The sequence below is a fragment of the Octopus sinensis genome, linkage group LG17 (genome assembly GCF_006345805.1).
Source record: "Octopus sinensis linkage group LG17, ASM634580v1, whole genome shotgun sequence".
NCBI lineage: Eukaryota > Metazoa > Mollusca > Cephalopoda > Octopoda > Octopodidae > Octopus > Octopus sinensis.
The window spans coordinates 13,289,625-13,317,341 of record NC_043013.1 but is presented as its reverse complement, the minus strand read 5'-3'; the positions used below and the strand labels follow the sequence as shown (position 1 = coordinate 13,317,341).

At 35.6% G+C, this 27,717-nt stretch overlaps 1 protein-coding gene across 1 annotated transcript in view; it reads left to right on the top strand.

The window, feature by feature from the left end:
• Nucleotides 1-21,136, top strand: part of LOC115221043 — a 336,595-nt gene extending 315,459 nt beyond the window's left edge. The window contains exons 39-42 of the mRNA XM_036510356.1: nt 9,769-9,806; nt 11,630-11,714; nt 15,040-15,220; nt 20,902-21,136. Coding sequence (XP_036366249.1) covers nt 9,769-9,806; nt 11,630-11,714; nt 15,040-15,220; nt 20,902-21,101 — 504 coding nt within the window. The 3' untranslated portion in view covers nt 21,102-21,136. The remainder of the gene's footprint in view (nt 1-9,768; nt 9,807-11,629; nt 11,715-15,039; nt 15,221-20,901) is intronic.
• Nucleotides 21,137-27,717: the final 6,581 nt, after the last annotated feature.

Genomic DNA, 27,717 nt, shown 5'->3' with positions numbered 1-27,717 from the left:
ACATTGGCTGTACAATTAATTTTTTAGCCAGAGTTAGAAATCACATCTCGACTTTTAAATTACGTCATAAAGCTGGTACCACCACACTTTCAAACAAAATCTGGGAACTCAAAAATAATAACAAAAATTATACCCTTAATTGGGAAATAGTTAGGAGAGCAATTCCGTATAAAAATAGTAGGGTTGGTTGTCAACTATGCTCCATGGAGACGTACGAAATTCTAAAGCATAGTAAACATAGAAACTTATTGAATAACCATATCGAACTAGGTCAAGTTTGTGTCCACGCTAAATTGAAGACTTTAAAATATTTTAAATGATTGGAATATTCATAGCTAGATAGATAGATATAACTTGATTTCTACTAGTATAGCACTGCTTTAAGTAGATAACTAAGAGTTCTCACATTACAGTTATCTTTATCTTTTTCCTTATATCTACATCAGTTTTTTGAGAACAGAGAAATGAATAGTGCTTATTCGCTACTTAATTGAGGCTTTATTTAATTTCAAACTCACAATTTTTAAATTCTTAATTTTAAATCTTAATTGTAATATTTAATTTTAATTCCTAACTTAATCTAATTTAAATAGCATAACTCTAATAAATTATAATTAGTTACTGTAGCCCCATAATTCTATTTCATAATTAAATAAATAAGGCTATTCCCTCGGTGATAATATGATTATCTTCATTAGGATAGACAATCCCCTAACACCTTGTAAATGATCTTATAAGATTTGACCTGTAGTCGGTCAATGTATGAATAATAACGACAACTCCTTAAGACAATAAAATGAATAAATTAAATAAGTAAATTTTTAATGACTTTTTGATAAGATTATACTTAGATTTTCCTAATGTATTTTCTGGTGATTTTAGCATCTGACCCCTTAACCCCTGACTGTGTTATCTCTTTAGATTCTCTTTAAACTCATGGCTGATTTCAACAGCAATAAATTAACGGTTTACTGGTCAAAGAATAATAATATTCCCCTCCAGTTCCCAGATGCCTGTTGATTAAAACCAGACTTACAGTCTACTAGCTCTTCTGTATAACTAGAACCCTCTTTTTTCTTTTTTCTTTTTCTTTTTTTCCCTTCTTTCCCTATTCCTTTCTCTTTTCTCTTTCTTTTTCTTCTTCTTATTCTCTGTTCCCTTTTCTCTTCTCTTTTAGTCCCCCTTTCCCCCCCCTTTTTTGCTCCCTCCTCCATTATTTTCTCTCTTTTCTTCTATTCCCTTCTCTATTCTTGGCCGATCTAGTAAGCCCTTCAACCTTTAAGAGTTAAATAGCTGCAGCCTCTTGTGAATAGCAGTAATGTGATTAATATGGCAAACACCTAATCATATAACAAGGATTGGTACCTACCTCATTGTGTTCAACCATTGTAAAATTTATCGCCTGTGAATATGAAATTCATCTCCATTTCTCTGGAAATTTACATCTACACCATTGGAATCTGTGCATATATACAAAGGATTAATTCACCCTCTCTGTAATGCTAATAACAATGGATAAATTTGTCTTCTGTGAGTATATAATCCCTCATCATATCTATGGAAATTCATATGGATTAGGTCACCTTCTCTGTGATGCTACCAAAACTTTTTTAAAATTCTGTGATAAGACTATGCATCATCTTTAAAGAACTTTAATGAACTTTAGAAATCTGTTTAATTATCTACATTACTTCATGAGTATAGCCTCAAACACTAGGATGTCTAGAGAACTTACATGTATTTTAGCTGATGAGTACGGGACTCGTTTATATGCTGTAATCTTTGCAACTTTTAATAAAACCTGTCCTTGTATGAAACGATCGTACTAAAAACCTATCCATTCTTGTTGCTTCTTTCTCGCGTATATATATATATATATATATATATATATATATATATATATATATACAAGGGCAAACAATATCAATCATACATATCAATCAGAGTGTTCTCCAACATGTCCATTGAATTCTACTCTCATGAAGAGAATGTCGCCGTCTTTCATCGTCGAGGTAGTCGTTAGAAGGGATTCGTAGAAGTGGTCCTTCTGAGTATCTGCGAGTCCCGCGTGTGGAAATAACTGACAATTATCTCAAACAAGGCTATTCTTAGCTTAATAATCCTATCACATACCCTGACTACCTCGATCACCTTATCCATCCATTTCTCCACTGGTAGAATACCTACGCCACTTATGATTTCATTGTTGCCTACTCTGAAAAATGTGCATCTATGCCCTTTGCTCATAAGCAGTCTAGCAGAGGATCCCCTTCATCGTACCTCTTGGGTACAACATACATTTACATGTCTCCACTCAAGCATCTCGACTATCACTCCATACCAACCTTTCATAGTGCCAACATTGATTGTGATATCTCAGAGCTTCTAGAAATGGGAAGAAGGTTGGAGAAATATTCTGAAAAGAAAAACATTTTAAAGACCAAAGGCCAGGAGGCTGCTGGTCCCTGTGCTTAGTTTAAAAAATATCACAATTACAGTTTCAATTTCCTTTAGTCCAAGAAATCCTTAATGAGTACGCATATACATTACAACTAGTTTGGCATTATTTGCCTATCAATTGAAATAGCGAAGGAGGGACGATGATAGATGGATAGAGTCAGAGAGAGTGAGAGAGAATGTACCCGTTGCAAAGGCAAAAGAAAAGGGAATACACGCACACACACACACATCTATATATATTATAATTAAATAAATATATATATATATATATAGATGCACTTACGAAGCTCAGGGCTAAAAGCAGAGAGTAAAGGCTTCATATTAGCTGCTCAAGACCAAAGCTTATTAACCTGGAACTATCAAGCCAATGTGATAAAAAATGGAGCTGACCCAAAATGTCAATTCTGTAACGATGAGATTGAAACTATAGACCACCTAATCTCAGGGTGTAGAGTCTTAGCACCTGTAGAATATAAAGCAAGACATGACAGAGTCGGCCAGTATTTACATTGGACAATATGTCGGCATTATAAAATCAAAACCGCTGACAAATGGTATAAACACCATCCTGAAGCTGTGACTGAGGGAGAAAATGTGTCGATTCTATGGGACTTCACCGTACATACTGACAAAACTATAAAAGCTAATAAACCGGATATTATTATAAAAGATCAGACAAAAAGGATGTGTTTATTAATTGACATGAGTATTCCTTGCGATCAGAATATAGCGGCGAAAGAATTTGACAAGATCAGTAAATATAAAGACTTGCTAATAGAAATTGAAAAAAATGTGGCATCTCAAGGCGGCTACTGTACCAGTGATTGTAGGACCTCTAGGAATGATAAAAAAAGGTACAGAAACCTATTTGAAAATGATACCAGGTTTACCATCCCTACAGGAATTGCAAAAACTCGTATTAACTGGAACGGCTCATGTACTGAGAAGAGCATTATCGCTGTGAAAACATCAATTCATGAATTTATTTATTTATTAATTTTTAAATACATATTCTACCTGTGAATTTGCATGTGTAATCTGGGAATGCATACAATGAGCTTCTCTGCCCTAGGTGTGCGGAAAACACTTGGCGAGAAACGGAAGAAAATTTGAAGAAAGAAGGAAAAAATGACAATAATAAAATGACAACAAATAAATGAGACCCCAATATTAGGTAAATAGAGGAATTTATATATGTATAGTTTAGGACAATCAGTAAATTGTCATAATAGGACTCAGAATGCCGGAGCTAAGCTATTAGAATAACTTTCCATATATTCAAACGTTTTTTTATTGCGTCGGTTGTCATCATAGCTGATGAGAATGGATCGTAGCTCTTAGCTCTGGCATTTGAAACTCTGAGTCCTATTATGACAACTTACTGATTGTCCTATACATACATACATACATACATACATACATACATACATACATACATACATATGCTTATATATATATGGCACGTAAAAAGCACCAACCGATCGTGGCCGTTGCCAACCTCCCCTGGCACATAAAAAGCACCCACTACACTCACAGAGTGGTTGGTGTTAGGAAGGGCATCCAGCTGTAGAAACACTGCCAGATCATACTGGAGCCTGGTGCAGCCTCCTGGCTTCCCAGACCCCGGTCGAAGCGTCCAACCCATGCCAGCATGGAAAACGGACGGTAAACGATGATGATGATATATATATATATACAAGAGCAAACAATTCGTGAGAAGAAAAATGTAATTCTCGAAAATTAATTTGCTTAGACATTATTTTGTTATCATCTGGAATGACTATTATAAAAAGGATAATAACAGAATCAATAATATAGGCGACTGCAAGCCCTGAAAAAGCATTAAATAGCTGAATGATTATAATTAGAATTAAGTTATCATCAGTGTTAATTTTTGGCAATTTAAATAAGAGTTTTGACTGTTATTTCCAACAGACAGACATACATATATATTCTTTTATTTCTTTTATTCTTTTACTTGTTTCAGTCATTTGACTGTGGTCATGCTGGAGCACCACCTTTAGTCGAGCAAATCAACCGCAGGACTTATTTTTTGTAAGCCTAGTACTTATTCTATCGGTCGCTTTTTACCGAACCGCTAAGTTATGGAGACATAAACACACAAGCATCGGATGTCAAGCGATGTTGTGGGGGACAAACACAGACATACAAACACACACACTCACATATATATACGATGGGCTTCTTTCAGTTTCTGTCTACCAAATCCACTCACAAGGCTTTGGTCGGCCTGAGGCTATAGTAGAAGACACTTGCCCAAGGTGCCACGCTGTGGGACTATATATATATATATATATATATATAGCTGAAATTTATAGAAAAATAAAGACGATGACAGGTGTATGAAAAACAAGCAAGTGTATTAATTTGAAGAATGGGAAAAATAAAAAGTCTTTTACGTTTCAAGCCTACGCTCTTCAACAGAAGAGAATAAGAGAAAATAAACAGAGAGAGAATGAAAAGAGCTTGTAGAATTCAGCAAATCAACATGGACCAGATGTATATCCTGGGTGTATCAACAAAATTGTCCAAACTTTGGTTTCAAACATTTGATTCATAGAAATGACATGTTCATAAATAATTAACCATAGCTCAGTATTCAAAGCTCATAGATGATTCGAGTAAAGATCGAATAGAAACTTCAAAATTTATTTTGAGGTGCCAAAGATATGCCTAGCTGAAATCCTACCTGTTCGGCATCAAGATTTACTAAGCTATCTTAATGAATTCCTTATCAATGCTCTCCTCCCATGGATGTTTTGCAGGTGTGCAAGTTACTGTGAATCTTCACTCAAACTTTTTCTTATCAGTTCATCCCAGATGCTGACATCTAGATGGTTCAAATCCTCAAACCTGTTCTCAAGCTCATCCCTGAGGAACTTTCCAGCCACTGTACTTGATAGACAAGGACATGTAAACTTGAAATCCTTAGCGAAATTGTTGGGGTATCCCTCGTGATTTGTCTCAGGATATTAAGAAAGAATCCAGGTTTTTACATCTTTCAAAATCTGAACATAACAAACTCCTGTCAGTCTTCTCAAACATAATCAGTTGCATTTTCATGCCATCAGAGGCCACATGGGCGAAAAGCATCATCTTAGTAGCGTTTTGCACCAAAAAATGACACTTTTGGCTCTCTCTCCTGAGGAGCTGAAGCCAAAACGTGGTTGTTGCATGTTTGTATGCTTATCTTGGGTGAAAATCTCATTTGAGCAAAGCTCAATCTAGGGTTGTGTTTCCCGTTGTTCAACATGATCTTCACTCTCTCCAACCTTCTAACCTTTTGTCCCGGAGTAACAAGGTACCTCACAGGTCTCGGTACTACTTCCTTTTCAAGTCTTTTATCACCATTCTTGGAAATTTCGTAGCCGAAAATCCACTCTTATGGGCCAAATGTCTTATGGATTGAGATGGATCTCTTCTGACCGATCTCTTCAGGTCCAGATTAAAATGATGATCTCTTTTGTAGTTATGACATCCTGATCCAGCTCCCCTCCTTCTCTATACCCACATTTTCAAACTTATTCCCAATTCTTTTGTTGGTTTTTAAATGGATTTTGAAGATGGAAGCCAGAGAATGAATATTGGTACCATTACTGAAGGCCTGGATGAACTTAGTCCTCTCAACATTTCTCATTTTGGAAGAGATACTGAGGCTGGCACAAAACTATTGCAGCCTGTACTCTTTCTTTGCAAAATATCTCAAGGAGTAATTGACTGATTCTTACAGAAACTGGTGTCAGTATGACCAGTCGTTTCATCTGGAAATCCTTATATATATATCAAATAAACTAGCTAGTTAAGACAATCTTTATCAGAGATAAAGCGGTATTTATACTGGGAGTTTACCGCCACCTAAATACGGGTGTTCTCTTGGAACCGACGATACTGCTAGTTTAGCTCCAGCTTGTTATTCAATGCACTCTGCACTTGATATATATTACAAGAGTGGAGATAGCTCCCTACTATTTTAGCCCCGAGATTACTAGGCCGTAGGGTTTGGATCTTCTTATGGTCATCCTTGGTGGTGGATACTCATCTGCGAGACATAGCAGTAGTTCTCCCCTTCTCACAATATATAGAAAATTTACTGCTCTGTGTAAAATCTGCTTTCATTTCTTATATGCGTTTTCTTAACTTGCTAGTATGCTTGTTGCAAAATCAGACACTGCATGTCACACCTTTTAAACACCCCGGTTTCAGATAGTGATAAACATTACATAAACATTACTTCTCCTTCTCTCTCTCTTTCTTTTTCTCTTTCTCTCTCTCTTCTCTCTCTCTCTCTCTCTTTGTCACTCTGTATATATCTACACACACACACATATATAATTGAAGAAATTGAAGTCATGAATAGGGAGTACTGTTGGACATTTGTTTGTTATTCACTACATAGTTCTCCAAGGATACAAGTATTTAATTATGCAACTGTTTGCTTGCATAAAGAGATCTAGTTGTGTTTCCTCAGGCAGTATACAAGTATTATCTCTGTTAGTTTAAAATCTTCCACTTCAAGGCCATTCTTTCTGTTTGTAGTAGTTTGAATTTGGTTGTGGCTGAGAACCTCATGGTGTGAACTCTGATAGCATGTTTGTCCGACTACTATTGAGGGTAGTGTGTGACACAGGCTAAACCTTCAGTGGTATTGACTTTTGTTTGGCTGTATTTCCCATTTGTTCTGCATGGTTGGCTGCACATGTGAATTTCCCACTATGACCTTTAGTAGTCATTGGTCAGACACATACACACATACACATAGAGAGAATCACACATACATTCACACACACAAATCTACTTATATATTCCCATATATAAACTCACTGAGTAGATGATGAAGGGCTGAGACTTCTCACGATTTGCTAGGCTTGAAAAAAACATGTCAAGCAAAGTAAAATCGTGGTCATCCATACATACAGGCATGTCCTGTACGACCATGACTGTCCCTTCACATTCTTATGCCACATATACTCTATCCCCTCTGTGCTACTTATACATTAAGAGTCAAAAAAGATGTTTGAATGTTCCCTCCAAAAATTATCATTTAAAGAACTTGAAGGTCTCTAATGACCATGTAAATTCCAGGAACAAGGTTTCTTCTTTACATCTGCATTTCAAAAAATGCATCTTAGCAGAAATTAAAGACCATTGGACACATCATAAACCATTCCAATTTGATCTGTGTAATTGTTATATGAATAATGTTTGTTGTAACATTGGTTATCTCCCCTGTGCTTTCCTCTCTGCATTCTTTCTTTCTGCCTTTTTCTAAATGAGCGTTCGTATTCAGTTGTCAACTGCTTTGAATGCAACTGAATAAGTGTCTTGTTATTACCAGCTTGAAAAATGGTGAAATAAATTAATATTTCAACCAGGAAACCCTGATTAGTTTTATTCCATAAGAGTTGGGGTTTTATTATACTAATAATTTCTTTACTTTGTTAGCTGATTGAGTGCTATATGAATTGTTGAAGCCTTACCATAATATATATATATATATATATATATATATATATATATATATATATATATATATATATATATATATATATATATATATAAAGGAAATGAAGAAAATGCTGACAAAATAATTTAAGTAAGGGAGAGTGTATTTAATTAGGTGAAAGTTCTTTTTACCGGTTGCGCATTTGTTATGCTTATCAAAAGATATATTTTTAAAGTGAGATAGAGTTCCTTTCTGATAGATTTTTTTCTCTTATCAGATAAGAGAAAAAATCTATCAGAAAGGAACTCTATCTCACTTAAAAAAATATCTTTTGATAAGCATAACAAATGCGCAACCGGTAAAAAGAACTTTCACCTAATTAAATACACTCTCCCTTACTTAAATTATTTTGTCAGCATTTTCTTCATTTCCTTTTTTTATATATCACAACTCGTGTTCCACATCTCCTTTTTCAAATATATATATATATATATATATATATATATATATATATGCACACAAACATATAATAATGTAGTAATATAATCCTTTTACTTCTATCTTCCCTGCTGGCATGGGTTGGATGATCCAATAGGATCCACTGATTTGGAGGACTGTTTTGAGCTCCACTGTGATTTCTATTTAAAGCAAAAAGAGAAAACTAATCAGAGAGTATAATTATGAAGTTGAATGGCACTGGCTTCATAAACAAAGGAAGAAAGACTTTGAAGAATGTACTTATAGTTGGACATTACTAAGCCTCTTACATTGGAAGATAAACACCCAGTGAACTGAGGCAGTCACCTGGTTTTAATTCTCAGTTTCAAGTCCTAGTTTCAGTTTCTGTTTGAAGAGAAATAAGAAGTTATCATAGCTTTGTATTTCTCTTCCAATAAAATTGTTGTCATGTGCTTCGTATAAAACAACCAAGATGATAAGTACTATTAAACATCATCATTATCATTTAAACATCTATTTTTCTGTGGTGACACATTGTTGCATAGGTCAATTCTATTGTATATCACAAATCCTGTTGACCCTGCATAATTTTATTTGTTAAACCCTGCATTCTCGTGTCACAGTTCACCATTTCTTCCAGTACCTCATAATTAGTTATACTCTTCTCTATATACCTCCATTTTCTCAGCCAAACCTCTCAATGTATAAAATGCATCATAGACAAAGTGTTGGCTTTGAATGAGCCATATTTCTTTAAGCTATATTCTATTATGAATATGTCATATGGAATCACCTTATGCAGGTTATTCAGAAATCTTATGGAATTATTAGATCCAGTTCCAAATATTAGCAGCCTGATAGAAAGAAAGTTTAGAATATTAGTTTTAAAAGGTCTAACAAGACTGAAGTTGCAACTTAATATATGGGAGCTACAAAATATTCAATAACAGGATCATTCAACTGTTTTCTATACTCATTTTCCATTCTTTTTAGCCATTTTTAAAAAGTATATGAGAGATACTGTATACATTTCATAATCTGACATAGCTTACAAGTTTTAAACAGTTATTTAAATTGGTTGAAATTCTGTTTCAACCCAGATGATTTCATTCATTCATTCATATTCCATCCATTCATATTCCAGTGTACCATACTAAAAACTATAAATAAGATTAAAAGAAATCATGTGTCTTTGTTAGTATGGATTGGATTATCACCACCAGATAATCATGTCTCCATTCATGTTTTGCACTACAAGTATTCACTTTTGTCTTCAAGGTATAATTTGTTGTAAAATTTGAAACTCCATGTTATAGAATTAATGTTAAACAGAACTCCATCATTCCTTCAAACATTCAAATTACATCTTTTTTATTTTATTTCAGGATATAAAGAAATGGATGCAGGAAAACATAAAATTGAGGTAATACAAAAAATATGTCCCTGGTTTTCAGTTGTGGTATATAGTGAGTTGAAAAACTTTGATCAGCTGAAATTATCCCAGTAATTAGTAGACAACTTCTTCTAAGGATGTCAATAAGGGAGATAACTCTTAAGCTTACGTGTTGATTTTCATATGTCTCTTTTTATATGCTTGAGAGATACTAATAATGGGAGGCCATTGTTAGCCAAGATAAGGTAGGGTATCTTGTGTCTCCCATTATAAATTTAAATCCAGTCAAAGTATCAAGTTGAAGACAAAGTGAGATAACAAATCTGAATAACATTTATTTACAGGCTCGAAGTTTGGCTCTCATTAACCATCACTAGTGCAGTGTATCGTCTGGCATGTTGTATGTGTGAGACAGTGGGTTGCTGCTAGTGAGATGAGCTGATTCTAGCATGAGAGGCGTGCAGGAACAGAGAATGAAAACAATCAAGAGCTGTCTTATATAGGTGTCCTTCCGGAAAGGCCTACTGTCTCATTGCGTATGCCCACCGGAAGTTTGTGAGATCTTGCTCTGGTCTTGAGCAGCTAACGGCTGCCAGTGAGAGCTCAATCTGGTGTGTCTGTCACTCAATATCACAAAAATTTATTCCAGGTGAGAATGCGATCGATAAAGCCATGGCAACGTGCATTTGTATGCGCAAGTACATCAGCTGTTGCGATCGATACTACATATACGCGAGAAAAATGCACGTGCAGTTTGTGCAAAAAAAGCCGGCTGGCTTGAAATAATGCCACAAAATGGGACGGTCGGACAAGTTGTTTTGAGAAAATTTGGTTTAAATATTTGACAACTCAGCGCCATCCATTGAACGGAGGGTCGGGGCGTTTTGCTCATGTATATATATATATATATATATATATATATATATATATATATATATATATATATATATATATATATACTTAATCATATCGAAGGGAAATGGAAATTGATAGAAATTTTCACTTCCAGTGGCCTAGCGTGTAAAAATTTAGTCCAAAGACTATGTACTACTCATAAAATACAGTGTACATTTAAACACATAAGAAATCCACTCGTGGGATTCAACATGCTAGAAAGAACAGCTAGGTTCTATAACCACAAAATTAGGGATAAAATTCGACAGGAACAAAATGAAAAAATAAAAACTTTTACCATCTAGTTTCCTGGACCAATTGGTTTCTGATTTGCCTCATGTTTCATATATTTAATCTAAGGTGTACCTGTTGAAGAAGATTTCACCTAGCGAATATTATTTATTTGCTAAACTAAAATCAGAAACCAACTGGTCCAGGAAACTAGATGGTAAAAGTGTGTGTATCAATGATATCCAGGTAGGGTTACAAGAGACTAACTAGCTCTTAGACGCAGAGGCTATTTTAGTAGTGGTTGAAAAGGCAAAGAGAAGACACAGCACATCTGTGTGTCAGAATTTGATGTATATTGGTGACTTCATGCCAGTCAATTGAGTAACCTTTTTCTGGATGTTGTCTTATGATACCTGTATGTGTAGCAGAAGCACCATCCCAGATGTAGAATCACTATTCGACTGTGTACCCCATTTTCTTCATTTACTTCTGACAGTAAAATAACTTCTTGTATTCCTTTCAGTTTATTTAAAATGAATCATTATTTTATTTAACTAAATTAAAAGATGTTTACTTCCATGAATGGATTTATGTATCTACATCTGTGGAACTTTGTATCTTTCATTGGAGTTGTTCTTTTTCTCTTGATTTTGTTATCTTTCTTTTTCTACCTTCCCCATCACAACTTTATTTCAGTTGTTCATTTGGTTTCTGTTTGTCTTTGATAGAAACGCTACAGATAAAGAGCTATCAAAACCCTGTGATGCATTTGGTGAGGTAAAGTTTCCAGAAGATGGTTGGAATATTGCAAAGGTAATTGCTTTTAATGTTTTTCTTTTTAATTTTTATTGCTAACGTTTGTCAGTAGAAATTTTATTGAATAATTAGTTCATGATTTTGCCAAAGAATTTCAATAACAGCAACAATTTACATGCATTTTTAAAAATGTATTTACATACCTTTTCCTTTTCTGGTACAGTTGGCTCTTATTTTTCCTATTGGTGAGTAATAATGGATAGCAGTACACTTGCACTTAATGATTCTGAAAAGAAAGAAGTGTAAAGGTGACCTCGTTAAAGGTTCATATATGTGGAGATGGCATGAAAGAAAGGTCTTTCAAATATGGACCCAACAGAGGGACTAGTAATTCTAGATGGTAGCAGTATCATAAATAAAATACTGAAGAATATAAAAGCAGGAAAAACTCCATGAACCATTAGGAATGACTGCTATAATGTTTAAAATAATTTGCAGTGTGGGTTATGGCTTAGTTACTTGTATAGTCAATCAGATTATACAGGAAAGTGGTCTGCCCAGTGACAGGCATTACATTATTACAACCGACTATCACAAGGATAAAGAAGATACTAGAGAAAGGTAATCACAGAAGTATCAAATAGCTGGACAAAGTTATGGGAACAACTACAGCTCAAATAATTAGAGAAAAAGTTACACTAGACAAGATATAGTTTGGTTTTTTATTAGGGACAAGTACTAGAGAAGTCTTTTCTTTTTTGGCGAAGTAACTGCTGCAGAAGCATTTAGTTAAAAGTAAGCTTCTCTACTGAACATTCATTGGCCTGCAGAAAACCTTTGACAGAGATCCTTATTCTATGATGGTAGTTACAGAGGGAGATAGCAGAAGACAAATGGCTTGTGATAGCCACACAAACCCTGTATAGAATGGCTGTTAGAAATAAATTCCACGCAGTGTCCTCAGTGAAAACTATAGAAACACAGGAGTTGCATAGTATCACAGACAATTTAATAGAGAAAGTAAACTTCATATGCAGCTGATACACATGCAAAAACAATTCTATATGTACATGGGAAATAGATTTTGTGAAATGCCCAGGATGATCCTTCGACAGAAAAGATAGTTATTATTACATAGCAGTGGAGATGGTGTTGTTCGGAAATTATATCGACTAGAAAAAAAATGAAGCTGGAGAAATTTGAAGGAGTTTTACCTTTTGTTGGTAACAAAACATTTCTCTCATAATGAAAAACTGATGGTATGATGATTATGTACGAACGACAGTGCTACATAGACATAGTAATGAGATGTGGACTCTAAACACAGTGGATATGCGAAGATGTATAAAATCTGTCTATATGAACAATAATGTACAAACATATTGAGAAAAATGTGAGCAGAAAAGGAATCGATGTTTTGTTCAAGACTGTACGAATATGTTCATGGATGCTTTTGGGTGAGGTTAGCTGTATAACGAAATGCTGGTTACTGAAAATCGATGGAACTTGTGGAAAAGGGAGATTGGGGTTGACATGAGATGAAATAGTGATCTTAGAACTTTAAATTTCACAGAGATGACAAAGAGGACACCTGACCATATGCGGTGCTTGAGAAGGCCACACATCTTGAATAAACAAAGGTTCTAGAATCATAATGTCTATGAATACTCTACCACTACCTCACTTAAATTCTTCATAAAACTTTCACCCCCTTCATTTTCCTATCACTGCTCTCTCCATCACTTTCCTAACTGCAATATTTTGCTGCTATAGTTAACTGGGGAAAATAAATGTATATATCATCTACCCTTCTGTGATATCAGTTATCTTTCTTACTACCAAAAACTGCTTCATTTTATGTCGATGCTTGATCCTTAACATTGTCCCTCTCCACTCTTATTTTACACTGAGTATCCCCCACCTTTTCAATGCTATCAAATTACCTTTGCTTTTCCCTCTTCACTGAACCAACTTCCCTCCACACTACATCTTACACTCCATTTGAGGGGGTCTTGTACTGCAAGTTACTTGGTGACCTCATGGTTGCTGCAGTCACGTAAAGAGCACCCAGTACACTCAGTAAAGTGGTTGGCATTAGGAAAGGCATCCAGTTGTAGAAACCATGCCAAAATAAACTGAAGAGCTTGGTGTAGTCTTCTGATTTGCCTGTCCCCCTCAAATCGTCCTACTCACACTAGCATGGTAAATGGACATTAAATGATGATGATGTTATATACATATGTGTGTGAGAGCCTGCTGCATGTGTGTGTTTGTGTGCGTGTATGCATGTAAATGGGGGTCCTGGAAATAGCCTTTTCACACTTTAAGAGGTTTCAGGCATGCACATTGCTTTATATATATATATATATATATAGAAGCTACAAGGATATCCAGAGGTAATGCAGTACAATCGTTTCAAGCAACTCCATTTAATTCAACAATGCAATCATTACATCAATTTAAATGCAGAGCAATCCTCAGCTGCATTAAGACATAGAATTTAATTAAACTAAAACAGATGGACATATTAATATAATTTTACCTAAATTTTCCTGGAAGGTAAGGAGATAGATAAAGAACATGATATTTTCACTTCAGCTACAAAGGTATCAGGAAGAAAGACTAATTACAGATTTGCTTGCCATTGTTTTATGGGTTCAGTTTTAATTTATAGACTAGTTTATCACAAGGAGCAGTGCCTGTTAGGAAGGAGACTGGGGGAGTCGACAGAAATCATAGTAGGTATAGTCATAAAAACTGTCAAGATTTATTTGAAGCAATATCATGAGATTTGCTAATTTAATTAAATTCTGTGTCTTTATGTAGCTGAGGATTGTTCTGCATTTAAATTGATGTAATGATTGCATTGTTCAATTAAATGGAGTTGCTTGAAACGATCGTACTGCATTACCTCTGGATATCCTTGTTGCTTATTTTGATTTGAATCACCTTATTTTGAAATTGATGGATAATACCGTACTAAGTTCTGGTGACTCAACATAAGTACAATATTCATCTGAATTCGTATATATATATAGAATATAATGAAAGTCAGGAGGTATGAGATGGCTATATTTATTTCTCCAGTTGGTATCTGTAGGATGATGATTGTTTTCCAGTCAACATATTATGATAAATAATTATTACAATAAAATCAATGTCCAATATTCAATGAAGTTGTTGCTTAAATTGTCTTAACTTCATCTGAGACAGGATAAACCTATAACTTCTCAATTATTTAACGTCAAATACCACAATCTCTATATTATGGATACATACAATAAATCTTTACAATAAAATTTATTCACTAAATTGCTTTTTCCCATTATATTAAACATTAGATTACGTAAATCTGTTTTTTATTTCTTTTTCTCTCGTACAGTTTGTCCGTGTGGATCACCAAATCTCTATGGAAATTACAATTAATTTGATAAAACGCCTATGGTATTCATCATTGCCAAACTTACTTATTTCTGTGATTGGAGAAAGACAAGACTTTCAGTTGGATCCATTTGCTAGAGAAGCTCTTGGGCGTGGTTTGGTTAAAGCTGCACAAATCACAGGTATAAAGTTTTATTTAATAATAACAACAACAATAATCTTTTCTATTATAGGCACCAGGCCTGAAATTTTGGGCAAAATCGACCTCGGTGGAATTTGAATTCATAACACAGCGGTAAACGGAATACCACTAAGCATTTCAACCGACGTGCTAACGATTCTGCCAGCTTGCCGCCTTTACAACAACAACAACAACAATAATAGTGAGAATGGAAACAAAGTTGGGGTATCACCTGGGAAGAGGTACGGGAACAAAAATTGGAGCAGAACTGAACAGCCTAGTCCAGTCTGTCTGGATTTCCCCCAATGATATTAAGATGGAGTTTAGACTCTCAAAATGTGCTACAATGGTGATGAGATGAGGAAAGCTTGCCAGGACAAAAGGTACAGGTTTATCAGGTGGTGAAATGATGAAGGCAAGTCAACCTCAATCCAATTATAAATACCTGAGAATACTTGAGGCAGATAGAATCAAACACAATGACATGAAGAAAAAGACAAAAAGAGAGTACCTGCAGTGAGTGAGAATAAATATTGCCTTCAAACGGAATGCCAGAAACATAATTTCAGCAATAAATTCGGGCGCAATCGCAGGAGTTTGATATGGCAATGGAATCATGAAGTGGACAGAGAGGGAGGAGCTAAAGGAGATGGACAGGAAGTCAAGAAAGATGCTACCGATGCATGGAGCCCATCATCCACGTGCAGACACTGATCACATGCACACGAAGAGAGCCAATGGATACAGGGGACTGATAAGTGTGAAAGACTGCGTCCATATCGAAATCGAGAGCTTAATGAGATACCTAGTCCAAAGTAATGAAACCTTGCTAGTGACAGTTAGGAATGAAGGAGTATTTAGAGCAGAGAAAAAAGGGAAAACAAAAGAAGAAGTACAAAAATTGAAGAATTACACCAGAAGGGACTACGCAATCAATTCCATGTAGCCATAACAGAAGTTGCTGGAAAATAGGTGGGAGTGGCTGATGAAAGTAACTCTAAAAGAGAGACCGAGAGCACTATACTGGTAGAGCAAGACCAAAGCATCAACCTGAGAAATGAGAAAGTGTTTCCACTGTACTGCATCTGCAATAGAGTAGATAAAGAGATATAATAATAATAATAATAATAATAATAATAATAATAATAATAATAATAATAATAATAATCCATTCTACTATGGGCACAAGACCTGAGATTTTAGGGGAGGGGGCTAGTCGATTACATCAGCCCCAGTATTTCACTGGTATTTATTTTATCGACTCTGAAATAATGTAAGGCAAAGTTGCTCCTCATGTAATTTGGATTCAGAACGCAGAGACGGACGAAATGCTGCTAAGCATTCCATCCGGCGTGATAATGATTCTGCCTGCTCACTCGAAAATTAAGGTTGGTGTGGTGCTCAAAACTGACTGGGTGGAATAAAATCCAAGCAGGTAATACATGAACGATAGCATCACATCAGTATGGAGCTGGAATTATAAAATTACAAAAAGAAAGAACTGATGAAAATAGATATGAAGTGAAAAGAATGTTGACAACGCAAGAATCCTACTACCCTGGGAGTGAGACCGATAGGATGTACTTTTACAGAAGAAAGGTTGGGGGAGGTTTGATCAGTTGCCAGGATTTTATCTTAGCAGATGAAAAAGGCTTATTGTGATACATAAAAATGCCATAGGCCCATTGTAGAAACATGCGAAGGAGGCTGGTGCCATTAAAACTGAGAAATGTGTCAAGAAAGAAAAATTTATAGGGGAAGAAAACAGCATGGATGGAAACAAAAATGTACGTTCAGTTTGCCAGAGATATCGGTGAGTAGTTGTAACCTGAAAATATAGACAGAAGCACTTATACACGCAGCTCAAGAACAAGTGTTAAGGACTAACTATGAGAAATGCAGAATCAACAACACTACCGACAGCAACAAAAGCAGAATGTGTGGTGAGATGAATGAAACGGTATTGCACATCGTTAGTGAATGCCCAAAATTGGTACAACTCGAATGCAAAAGACGACATGACAATTTAGTAAGAATGATCCGTTGGAAGCTCCGTTAAAATCATGGCCAACAAAGAGCAAAGACGTGGTATAAGAAAACCCAAGAGTCACCGAGAATGAGAAGTGCAATGTCCTATGAGATGCAATGATTCAGTGTGATAACTTGACCATGCATCGGAAACTGGACATCGTTGTGGTGAATAAGGAAGAAAGAAAATGCACGATAATCGACATAGCATGTCCCAGTGACAATAGGATCAAAGAGAAAAAAGTAAAAGTAAACAACGCTGACGATTTGAAGTGGGAAACACGAAAGTTGTAGTCAATGAGGAGAGTTGATGTGATACCAATAGTAATTGGTGCCCTTAGAAATATCAGCACTCAGCTACCAATGTGGCTGAAAAAGATTGGTGAAAGTGTGAAGATAGAACACCTAGAAAAATCAGCATTGTTTGGAGCTGCAAGAATTCTACACAGAGTGACACTTTCTATTATACCCAGCAAAATAAGCTGAGTTTTCATCAAATAATAATAATGATAATGATTATCATAGTTTTTATCGAAAGAACATTTTGTTAAACCCAAAATCCTTAACTTCCTGTATCACTATCTTTTGATCCCTCCCTCCCTCTCTTTCTCTCTTCTCTTTCTCCCCCTCTCTATCTATCTCTCTCTCTCTCTCTCTCTCTCTCTCTCTCTCTCTCTTTCTGATACTTTTGATGATTTTATACAATACTATAAACTGCACCACACTTCCTCTAATCATACAATTCACCTTCATTTCCCTAACAACATGTATGAAACTGACTCTAAATTCTAAATTCCTATTTTAATGGAAAGTGAGCTATTTTTTAATCATAACAATATAGGTTTTTTTTTTTTTTTTGAAGATCGTTGTGTATTAATCCCAAAATATTTAACTACCTACATCACTATATTTCTCACGTTCTTTCTCTCTCTCATCGATGTATGTGTTGCTCTTTTGCTTCCTCACTCAGTAACAGACTTTCCCACCTTCTCTCGTGACCAATGCACTCACCCTCTGAATTCACCACTTCCACCACCATCTCTTGTGTACAGTCACACTAGGAAGTACATTTTCTTTCCTCTCTCATTTCTCTATCTTCCCTTTACTTCCTCTTCTTCACTCATCTCTCTTGTACTTAATTGATTCAGACACGTGACATTCACCTCACCGCCACCACCAAGACTGAAATAGTGAAATCAAATCATATCTGAATGACTGAATGGAGATCAACTTCCACAAAGTTGGGCCATTCTCGACCAAACCGGCAACACCCCCAGAGCGCACTCTGTGAGGAGGATCTTTTTTGCTTATTTGGATCTCCTGCAGGACGAAAAACAAAACTTTTCTTGGGGTGGATGAACTCTGAAGACTCAACACCCATCCAAATAATATTTGTGTATTTGTTGTACCGACGAAGGCATTACCACTTAGGATAGCAGTAATAATTTTCCAACAACTTCGGCTTGTAGTATTCTTTGTTCAGTCTGCACAGCAACTTGTAGTAGATAAGTCTATGTAAATACATACATACATACATACATATATATATATATATATATATAGTAATATAAGGGACTATTATTATATTACTCTTATTATATATATATATATATATATATATATATATATATATATATATATATTTGGGTTTAGCCGTTGTCTGTGAAACTAGAGACATATCTGTCTAGGTGGATAAACGTGTATAAGTGCAAATTGTAAGATTATACGTATATATGTGTGATATCTGCTTGTATACATGTTTATTGTGTGTGCTTGTAAATAAGCATAAGTATGTTTATATTTGCATGTATGTATCTAAGACATTGTATCTATTCACCCTTAGACAGTGGTAAAAGGAAAATATATATCTACAACCTTCAACGGAGTAACAGTTATATGTACAACTTGAACAGACATACATATAAGTACATAAACATTCCTTTACATGTACATACACATATACACACACACACAGACATGTTTATACACTTACGTAAATGCTCACATACATACATACAAGCGTAAATGCATATATGCATGCATGTGCGAAACATATAGATATATGCATACATCCATACATACGTATATGCATACATCCATGCATACATATATGCACACATCCATGCATACATATATGCATACATACATATATACATACTGAGTACAGTTGTGAGAATTACCTGCCAAGCGGATGTTAACGTAAAGCCGAGGATCAGTGAATAAGAGAATACCTCCGCCGACCTATTGAGAAATTTGTAGTTACTCTATCCAGATTACAAGTTCAGGTTTGTACCTGTAGTTATTGGGGCTCTGGGATATGCAATACACTTCCTAAATACCAATCTTGAGAAATTAGGCTTCTCAAATCCAGAAAGGAGAAAGCTAATTCTGAAACTACAGATCCAATCCATCACTGGAACTGTAAAAATCTAGAAAACTTTCCAGAAGTGTATCATTTAAATATATATGAGCATGTTTAGACATGTAACAATATGCATGAGAATACATACATAAAGCAAAAATCTGCATATATACATACAGTTGTTGATGATGAAATTCCAATGAAGGAGCCTTGGATCTAGGATGGAGACTGGCTCTTTCTTTATTGGCAAGAAATCTTGAAATAAAACACACATGTATTACTAAAAAACTGCTATTCCCTCAGATTCAGCACCAAGTCTTTTCAGTGAACAGGTCGCTGTTTGAAAGCAATGAAAATATCTTGACACAAATGAAAATTAAATGTTGAAGTGAAACTAACGGTTTTTGTGTTCTTGAATGACTTACAAATATATTCCTTGGCAATTTTTTTTTATCTCTTTTTGTAATAATAATTTATTTTGATTTGTTATAAAGATTTTATAGTTTAAGTGTTTGTGATTTAAACCAAAGTCCAGCTTAATTGAACAGATTCATGCTCAAAATCATTGCTGCAATGACCATCCCACCTTATACAGGTTCGTCAGACAACTTTATCCAATGTGTTCAGTCGTTTTCAAAGGCAGTAGGGTATAATTTGATGGCGGAGACATAATTGTTGTTTTCTGAAGGTCAAATGACCATGTAGAGGTTACGTGAGGTATGAGAAAACGGAAAGAGTGATATTCATATATTATTCCATAGCATTACTAGACTTGGGCCAATAAGTGAAACCATGCCACACTTTCATGTAAGACTTTAATCTTTCTCTCTAACACACAACACATTTCCAGTTAGCAATATGGAATCAATAGCAATATACTGGGAGCAGACGACTGTAACTGAAAAATGCTGGACTAAATCTATTGTAGTATTTAGCTTTTGGTTATGAGTTCAAATTCTATCAGAGGTGAAATTTTATTTTGCTTATTATCTTGTCAAGAATTGATTTTAAAAAATCAATAGGAGAGTCCTGGATTGATTCAACACAGTAAATCAAGGCTTCAATAACGAGAACTATGTCAATAATTAAATCAACCTAAGTTAATTACTGGTGAATTTCCCATTAACCTTACATGCACAAAAAGAAACTTCACTCCTTTTGTGTGATTTGAAGTCTGAATACCAGAAATTATTTTGTCCCAAAATACCAGAAATTATTTTGTCCCAAAATCTACAATCATTTAGAATAAGCAATCAATGTTTGAATATAATTATTGTTCTCTTGTTTTGCAGGTGCCTGGATCATAAGTGATGGCTTACATACTGGAGTTGCAAAACATATTGGGAAGGCTATACATGATAATGAAGCTGCAATGACTGGCAAGAAGAAAGTGGTAACAATAGGTATTGCATCATGGAACTGTGTACAAAACAAGGAATCCCTTGTGAATGAAGAGGTAAATTTCTGTTTAAGTTATTTTCCTTATTTTTAAACTTCTAAGTATATTCTTGTTCTATATTAATATTAAATACTGATTTTTAACATTATAGTATTGATTCTTAGAATTTCAATATTCATTGTAGGGTAAACTTAAAACATTAGCTTACATCAAAGGATTAAAAAAAAAGGCCCATATGATTTCCATTTATGATACAATGCTAATTTTGTGATAGGGGAAGTAATACATTCAAGGTTTTTCAGTTTCGTGTATTATTTTCTGTTTTAGTTGGATTTTAATAGCAAAAGTGTCTGAGTGAATAAAGAGATAAATTATCTGATCATAGAGAATTGGTTCAATTCTTCTGCCGGTATTTCATAGTTTCTAAGGAAAAACATTTTATTCTACATTGCTCGGTTTCCTTAGTTATCAAAAGTAAATAAAACATCAATTTGGCAATGTTCCGTCTCTTCTCAAATACTATCAATCATCTTAGTCGCTTGTTTCACATCGGATCCAGTTTCTGATTCTGATTAGAATCAGTGTGCAATGAATATGACTCAACAAAGCCGCAATACAACTCCAGAGCTTCCTCGGCGATGACCTCTAATCTCTCTAGCAAGATTCTCATGAAGATCTTCCCAAAGATGCTGAGAAGAGAGATGCTGTAACTGTATTCACAGATTGCTCAGTCACCTCTGTTGAAGACTGTGATGATAGTCACATTGTTAAGGTCTCCAGGAACTACTGCTGCTTCCCACATGCGTTGGATAAACCTATACAACTTGATCTTCACAGTTTGACAACCGTGAGGCAGGAGCTTCAGAACTATGTTGTCATGACCAGGTGCTCCCCATTTCTTCATGCGTTTTAGAGCCTTTTCCAGCTCAAGATAATTTGGAAGGAGTAACATCCAGTCTCAGATAGGATATTAGGGGATACTTCAGAGGAGGTCAATCATTGCAGTAGATGGCCGGTTGACAAGAGTATTCCTTCCATGTTTTAAGTGTGTCTTGATTGTCCATCAAAGGGGTTAATCTGGCGGTGGATATGAGTGTATTGTTTACTCTACTAGGAGAACCAACGATTCCCCTTTTCCCAGCATAGAAACGCCTGCCTAGGGTCTTTACTGTCTGCGAACAACTGTATCTCCCCTGCTTTTGCTAGCCACCAGAGATTTTGGAGTTCATGGATCCTGCACTGGCATTGCTGCTTGGCCTACCAGAAGCATCGCAAGTGGGTTCACATTGGGAAATCCTATACCAGACGAAATTCTCTCTTCTGATCGATCAGCTTGGCAATATGGTCGTCATTTTGGTCAAACCAGTCTTAATGAGCGTGTTTGTAAAAGCCAGTTATTCCCCCAGGAGCTTTGGTGATCGTTTTGCCTAAATCAAACCAATATACTTCCACACTGTCCACAGCCCGTCAATGATAATGGTGGGGTACCTTCTTCAGAAAGTTCCATGAGGTGTGATGAGTAATCGCCCCAACATCGTAGGTCTTCAGTTTAGAAACAAAACCATCAAAGTGTCCACTCTATCTTTGTAGATACATTGCGATATGGAAGGTTTCGCAACTAAAACCTGTGCAGTCAATGATCCCTCCAGCAGTCCTCTGTGGCAGGGAGGCTGTGGTTCATTGGTACGTTGCTCTCATCACAGGGTCAAGTGAGAAAGTAGTCCAGGTTGTGCCAGCACTTTTATCTTGGATGCTCTTACGTGGTCTTTTGCTGGTTGGGAAAATGTAAATAACCATAAGCTCATTCTCAGCTCATAAGCCAATGAACAGCGGTATGTTTGAGTTTCAGTTTCCAACATCCTGTTTTCCAAGAATTCCCATCCAGTGTTCATTAGTTCATCAACCCTGGCATTAAAATCTCTCAGTATGAGGAGTTTATTTCATTTTAGCACAACTTGGCTTGTCCTGTTGAGATTAGAGTATTACAAATCTTTGATCTCATATCTAGAATCAAGGGTAGCAGCAGTAACTAGGATTAACGCAAGACGATTGTTCTTGAGGCACTCAATGATAGAGGTGGGAGACAGATTGTGTCTGTTCACTACGGAATTCTTCACAAAACCATGACCGAGGATTCACTGCTCTGTAAGATTTCAACCTTTACAGAAAAAGGTGTAAACCCTTCCTTCTTCACAAAGACTGCCAGTGAGTCTTGTTTCGGGTAGGTTTGTGATGTTCACACTGTAAGGATTCAGTTCTCCGCTCAAACAAGCAGTGCACTGTTTGGGTCTGTCTGTGTCATCCAGAGCCAGGAGTGTGCGCACATTCCAACTTCTCACAAAAAAGAAAGTTTTTCTTTTTGCTTTTGCTTCCTCTGTAATGGGTTACCAATGGCCTTGGTAAGTCAGTCAAGGAAATGAATGGTGTCCAAGGTTTGCCCTAACTTTTCTAGAGGAATTCTTGTACGGTTGCACTGCAGAAATCCCGAGTAGGCTAACTCAACGACACCACACTTCATGGATAGAAAAATCTTTACATAAGATCTGCCAGCATGTGGATGTCTTTGAATGGCTAAAATCTCATAAATTTAAATACTTGTAACTTCATTATTATTAATCTCTATAAAAAATGATAGCAATTTTTGTCATCAGCAGCATACAATAATACATCTTCAAGCAAGAATATGATACGGGTCAATGGAGTTGCAAAAAGGTTGTATCCCTAACACACACACACACACACACACACACACACACACACACACACACACACACACACACACACACACACACACACACACACACACACACATATATATATATATATATATATATATATATATATATATATATATGTGTGTGTATATATGTTATATATAATGGAGTTAAACACAGGTGTTATTTAAATTCTTTTACTTCCGACACGTTTCGAAGACATCACTGGTTTTATTCCAAAGGAATAAAATGGTGTAAAACAATGTAATCTTCTCTTCAGCGAAATGAAGAAATGAAACTCATCAATAAGACATTTTAACAGAAAATGATGGATATGTATAGTGATTAACTATACTTAAAAAAAACGTTATAGGATATAACATCAAAGGTAGCCTATAGAAAGAGGAGAGATAAAGGAAAGAAAAACCAAATAAATGAGAAGTATATAACTATATGTATATTAAATAAAACTATATAGACTTGGAAAAGATATATCTAGTGAATTTGAAATGTAAGAAATTTAATGTTTAAATTATATATAATGATTGATATCACTTATATGAACTAAAGGGGTATTTCTGCCAATGTTTACATCAGTACGCATGCTCTATAATCGTGTTTACAAGGGGACTTTTAAAAAAAGAATAAAAAATAGTTCAGAATTACAGAGAAGATAGAATTCCTTGCATTTGTCATAAGGTATCAAGATTGAGAGAATCAACCAATCTAGATTAAATTGTTTACTGTGGTCTATTAGATCTCAAATTAATTTACTAAGCCCTGTTCTGTTATGTTTATTCCTATCCCTAAATGTAGAGTAATGATTAGAAATTCTTTTAGATAACTGAGAAGATGTGCTTCCTATATAAAAAAAATACTTCATTACCAGTAGTAATTTTACACTGGTATATTGAATTTTTAATTTGTGTCTAAAATCTCGTTCAGAGATTTATTATTGCTTTCAGACCGTTTTTCGAAATCAGTGACAGTGGTTACTGGGAAAAACATTAAATAGATATTCGCAAACAGGTCTCTCCTCATCGAAAACCGGTGATTACCGTGTGTTGACAAGAGACAATAATCTCGAAACTGCAGTCCATGCGTATCACTTAGGTTTACGAGAGGGGATGACTTCCCTTTGCAAATATCATAAGGGCACAGAAATTGTGTCTAAAGCCAGCTGGAGACGATGATCTCCTGGGGCTAAAAAGCTACAGTAACACCCACCCCAAGTGGTTAGCCATATTGAGATGGCTAGTATACTTTACGTTGTCGAGCGCTTACTGTTTACATCTCGTTCAGAGATTTATTATTGCTTATATATATATATTAATATATATATATATTATATATATATATATATATATATATATATAATATATATATATATATAGTAAAATGAAGGTAATACTTGTAGCACCAGCAGGTGAAAGATGGCAGTCAAAACGACTCAAAACCACCGCTTCGACTTGTACACAAGGATGAAATTAATACATACATGATATATGCGCCCACACAACTACACCAAAGACCACTACTTCTGGTACCATTGCTGCCGAATTCTTCCTCCAGCGTTAACAGATACAAAGATCACTCACACATACATATAAACAGTTATTACCACTTACAACACATATGCACACACACGCAGTTACCACCACCCACATACACTCACACACTCAGTTACTGCTACACACACATATACACACACAAACACATACACACATGCTATCACACACACGCATATACTTACAGATACACATATATCCCTCCTTTTACACTCTCCTGTCTTAGAAAGAACTTTTTCTTTGTCTATCTCCTTCTGGTCATTCCAAAACGTAACTACATGTGAATTGTTGGTGATTTTTTTCTTCTATCTTCCTTTTCTCTTGGACTTTCCTCTGTCTCCTGTTTCTGAAGAAGAGCTTTGCTCGAAATATAAGACAGCCTTTTTTTCCTTCTGTGAGCATCTAAATAATACTTTGTATGTACCACGTTCTCGTGCATTGTTGTTTTTTTCTTCTGATAATGATGATGATGATGATGATGATGATGTACTTCTTCATCTTGACAGATGATAGCTATCCCATCAACGCACACACAGTACCCCATCACATGGCAAAATCTTTCAATTGATGAACCCTCAGATGACCTTTTGGGGCCAGCTGCTAACTGACGATATAAAACACAAGTGATAGATAATCAAATCTCTTTTACTTTGTTGTCCTCTGGAACCTGATTCTGAAGGAATGTTTTTTATGAACCAGCATACGTATATTAAGTCTAGATATTATCTTACAAATTTTGTGACATGTTATACGTTGTTAAAATGGCCAGGGTTCAAGATTATTATCTGCCTGAGTATTCCAACTTTCATGTGACTTCATATTATTTACATTTCTGCTTTTGACAACAGAACGCGATTGCACACAATACATAGCCAATATTCACTGTCGATTTCGGTTACAATTCTTCCTTTCTGACAGAACCTTTTTAAGCTCAAAGCACTGAATCATCTTTTTGTTCCAAGTCTTGCAACAGCACTTCTCCACTTGTTCCAATCCAGAGCATCCATTTCACTTTTGGTGAAATCGCTCCAGTATTTTCATATGACGCCTCTGGGTGGTTCACATCTCACTTGAATAAAAAAAAGTGCAGTCAATACACATGTTTTATAGACATCGGTTTTTGTTTGCAAGGAAATACCACTATCCAATCATACTCGTTTTTCCAGTTCTCCAAATGCAACATTTGCCTTTCCTATTTGATAGTACATCTCTACATCAAGACCAACATCTCTTGACAGTGTGCTTCCAAATATATAAAAGAATCAATGACTTCTAACCTTGTTCCGTTCACAAAAATGTTTGATTCAGAATATATTTGCCCAGAGAGCGGGAGCAAACATTACTTTGATTTTCCCAAGACTAATTGTGAAACCGAAAAGTGCATATGTAGTGAAAGATCTGTCTGTTATTTGTCGAATATCCTCCTCTGAGTGTCCCAAACAAATCAGCACCAACAGCGTAAAACAATTCTCTAACAAGCGTTTTAGAAGTCTTTGCTTTGCATTTAGATCAGGTCAATTATAAATGTGACTAGATATCCGAAATCCGATCCTGATTCCCCTGTTGCAATCGTTGAAGGCATACCAAATCAATGTAGCAACACACATAGAGAAGCGTCAAGGAACAGGAATGTCTCCCTGTTTGACACCGTTCTTCACCGAAAATTCACAAGATAGCTCCCCATTAAAGACCACCTGACCTTCACATTTCTATGTAGTTCTTATAGATTCATACAAAATGTGTTGGGCAACCAAGTTTGCACAAAACGATCTACAGAGCCTCTCTGTTTATTGTGGCAAATGCCTTGGTTAAATTTATGAAGACCTTGTATAGTGGCATTTGTTCCCCTATGCATTTCTCCTGAACCTGCCTCACAGAAAATATCATTTCCGTTGTTCCTTGCTCAGGTCTGAAACCACACTGTTTTCTCGGAAATTGCATGGTGACACACATTTCAATGTGACGATTTAACATGATCCTTGGAAGTATCTACCCAGTATGTTCCAGTGGTGTTATCCCTTTAGAATACTACTACACACTGATTTTGGCCCTTTATTCTTAAAAGGCTATGAATTTCTGATGAAATATGATTCCCACCACCATCCAGGAACTTTAACTGATTTCAATTTATACAATGCCAGATTTAATTTCTTCTGTTGAAAGTGTTTTAGTCATGTGCTACACTAGCTCTCTTTGCGGAATGTTATTTATGACATCCATGTTTACCACAGAAGGACTGTGGAAAAGATCTGCAAAGCATTCTCTCCCATCTACTCATTATTTCAGGAGGATCTTTACATCATTTCCATTTTTTTTGACTTCAAGGGAATTCTCTCTGGGGTTTCAATAAATGTAACAGAAGCAAGTTTGAAGCAAATATTAGAGCCATTTTTCCATACTTTCTAGGAGCAAGGAATTAGGAAACAA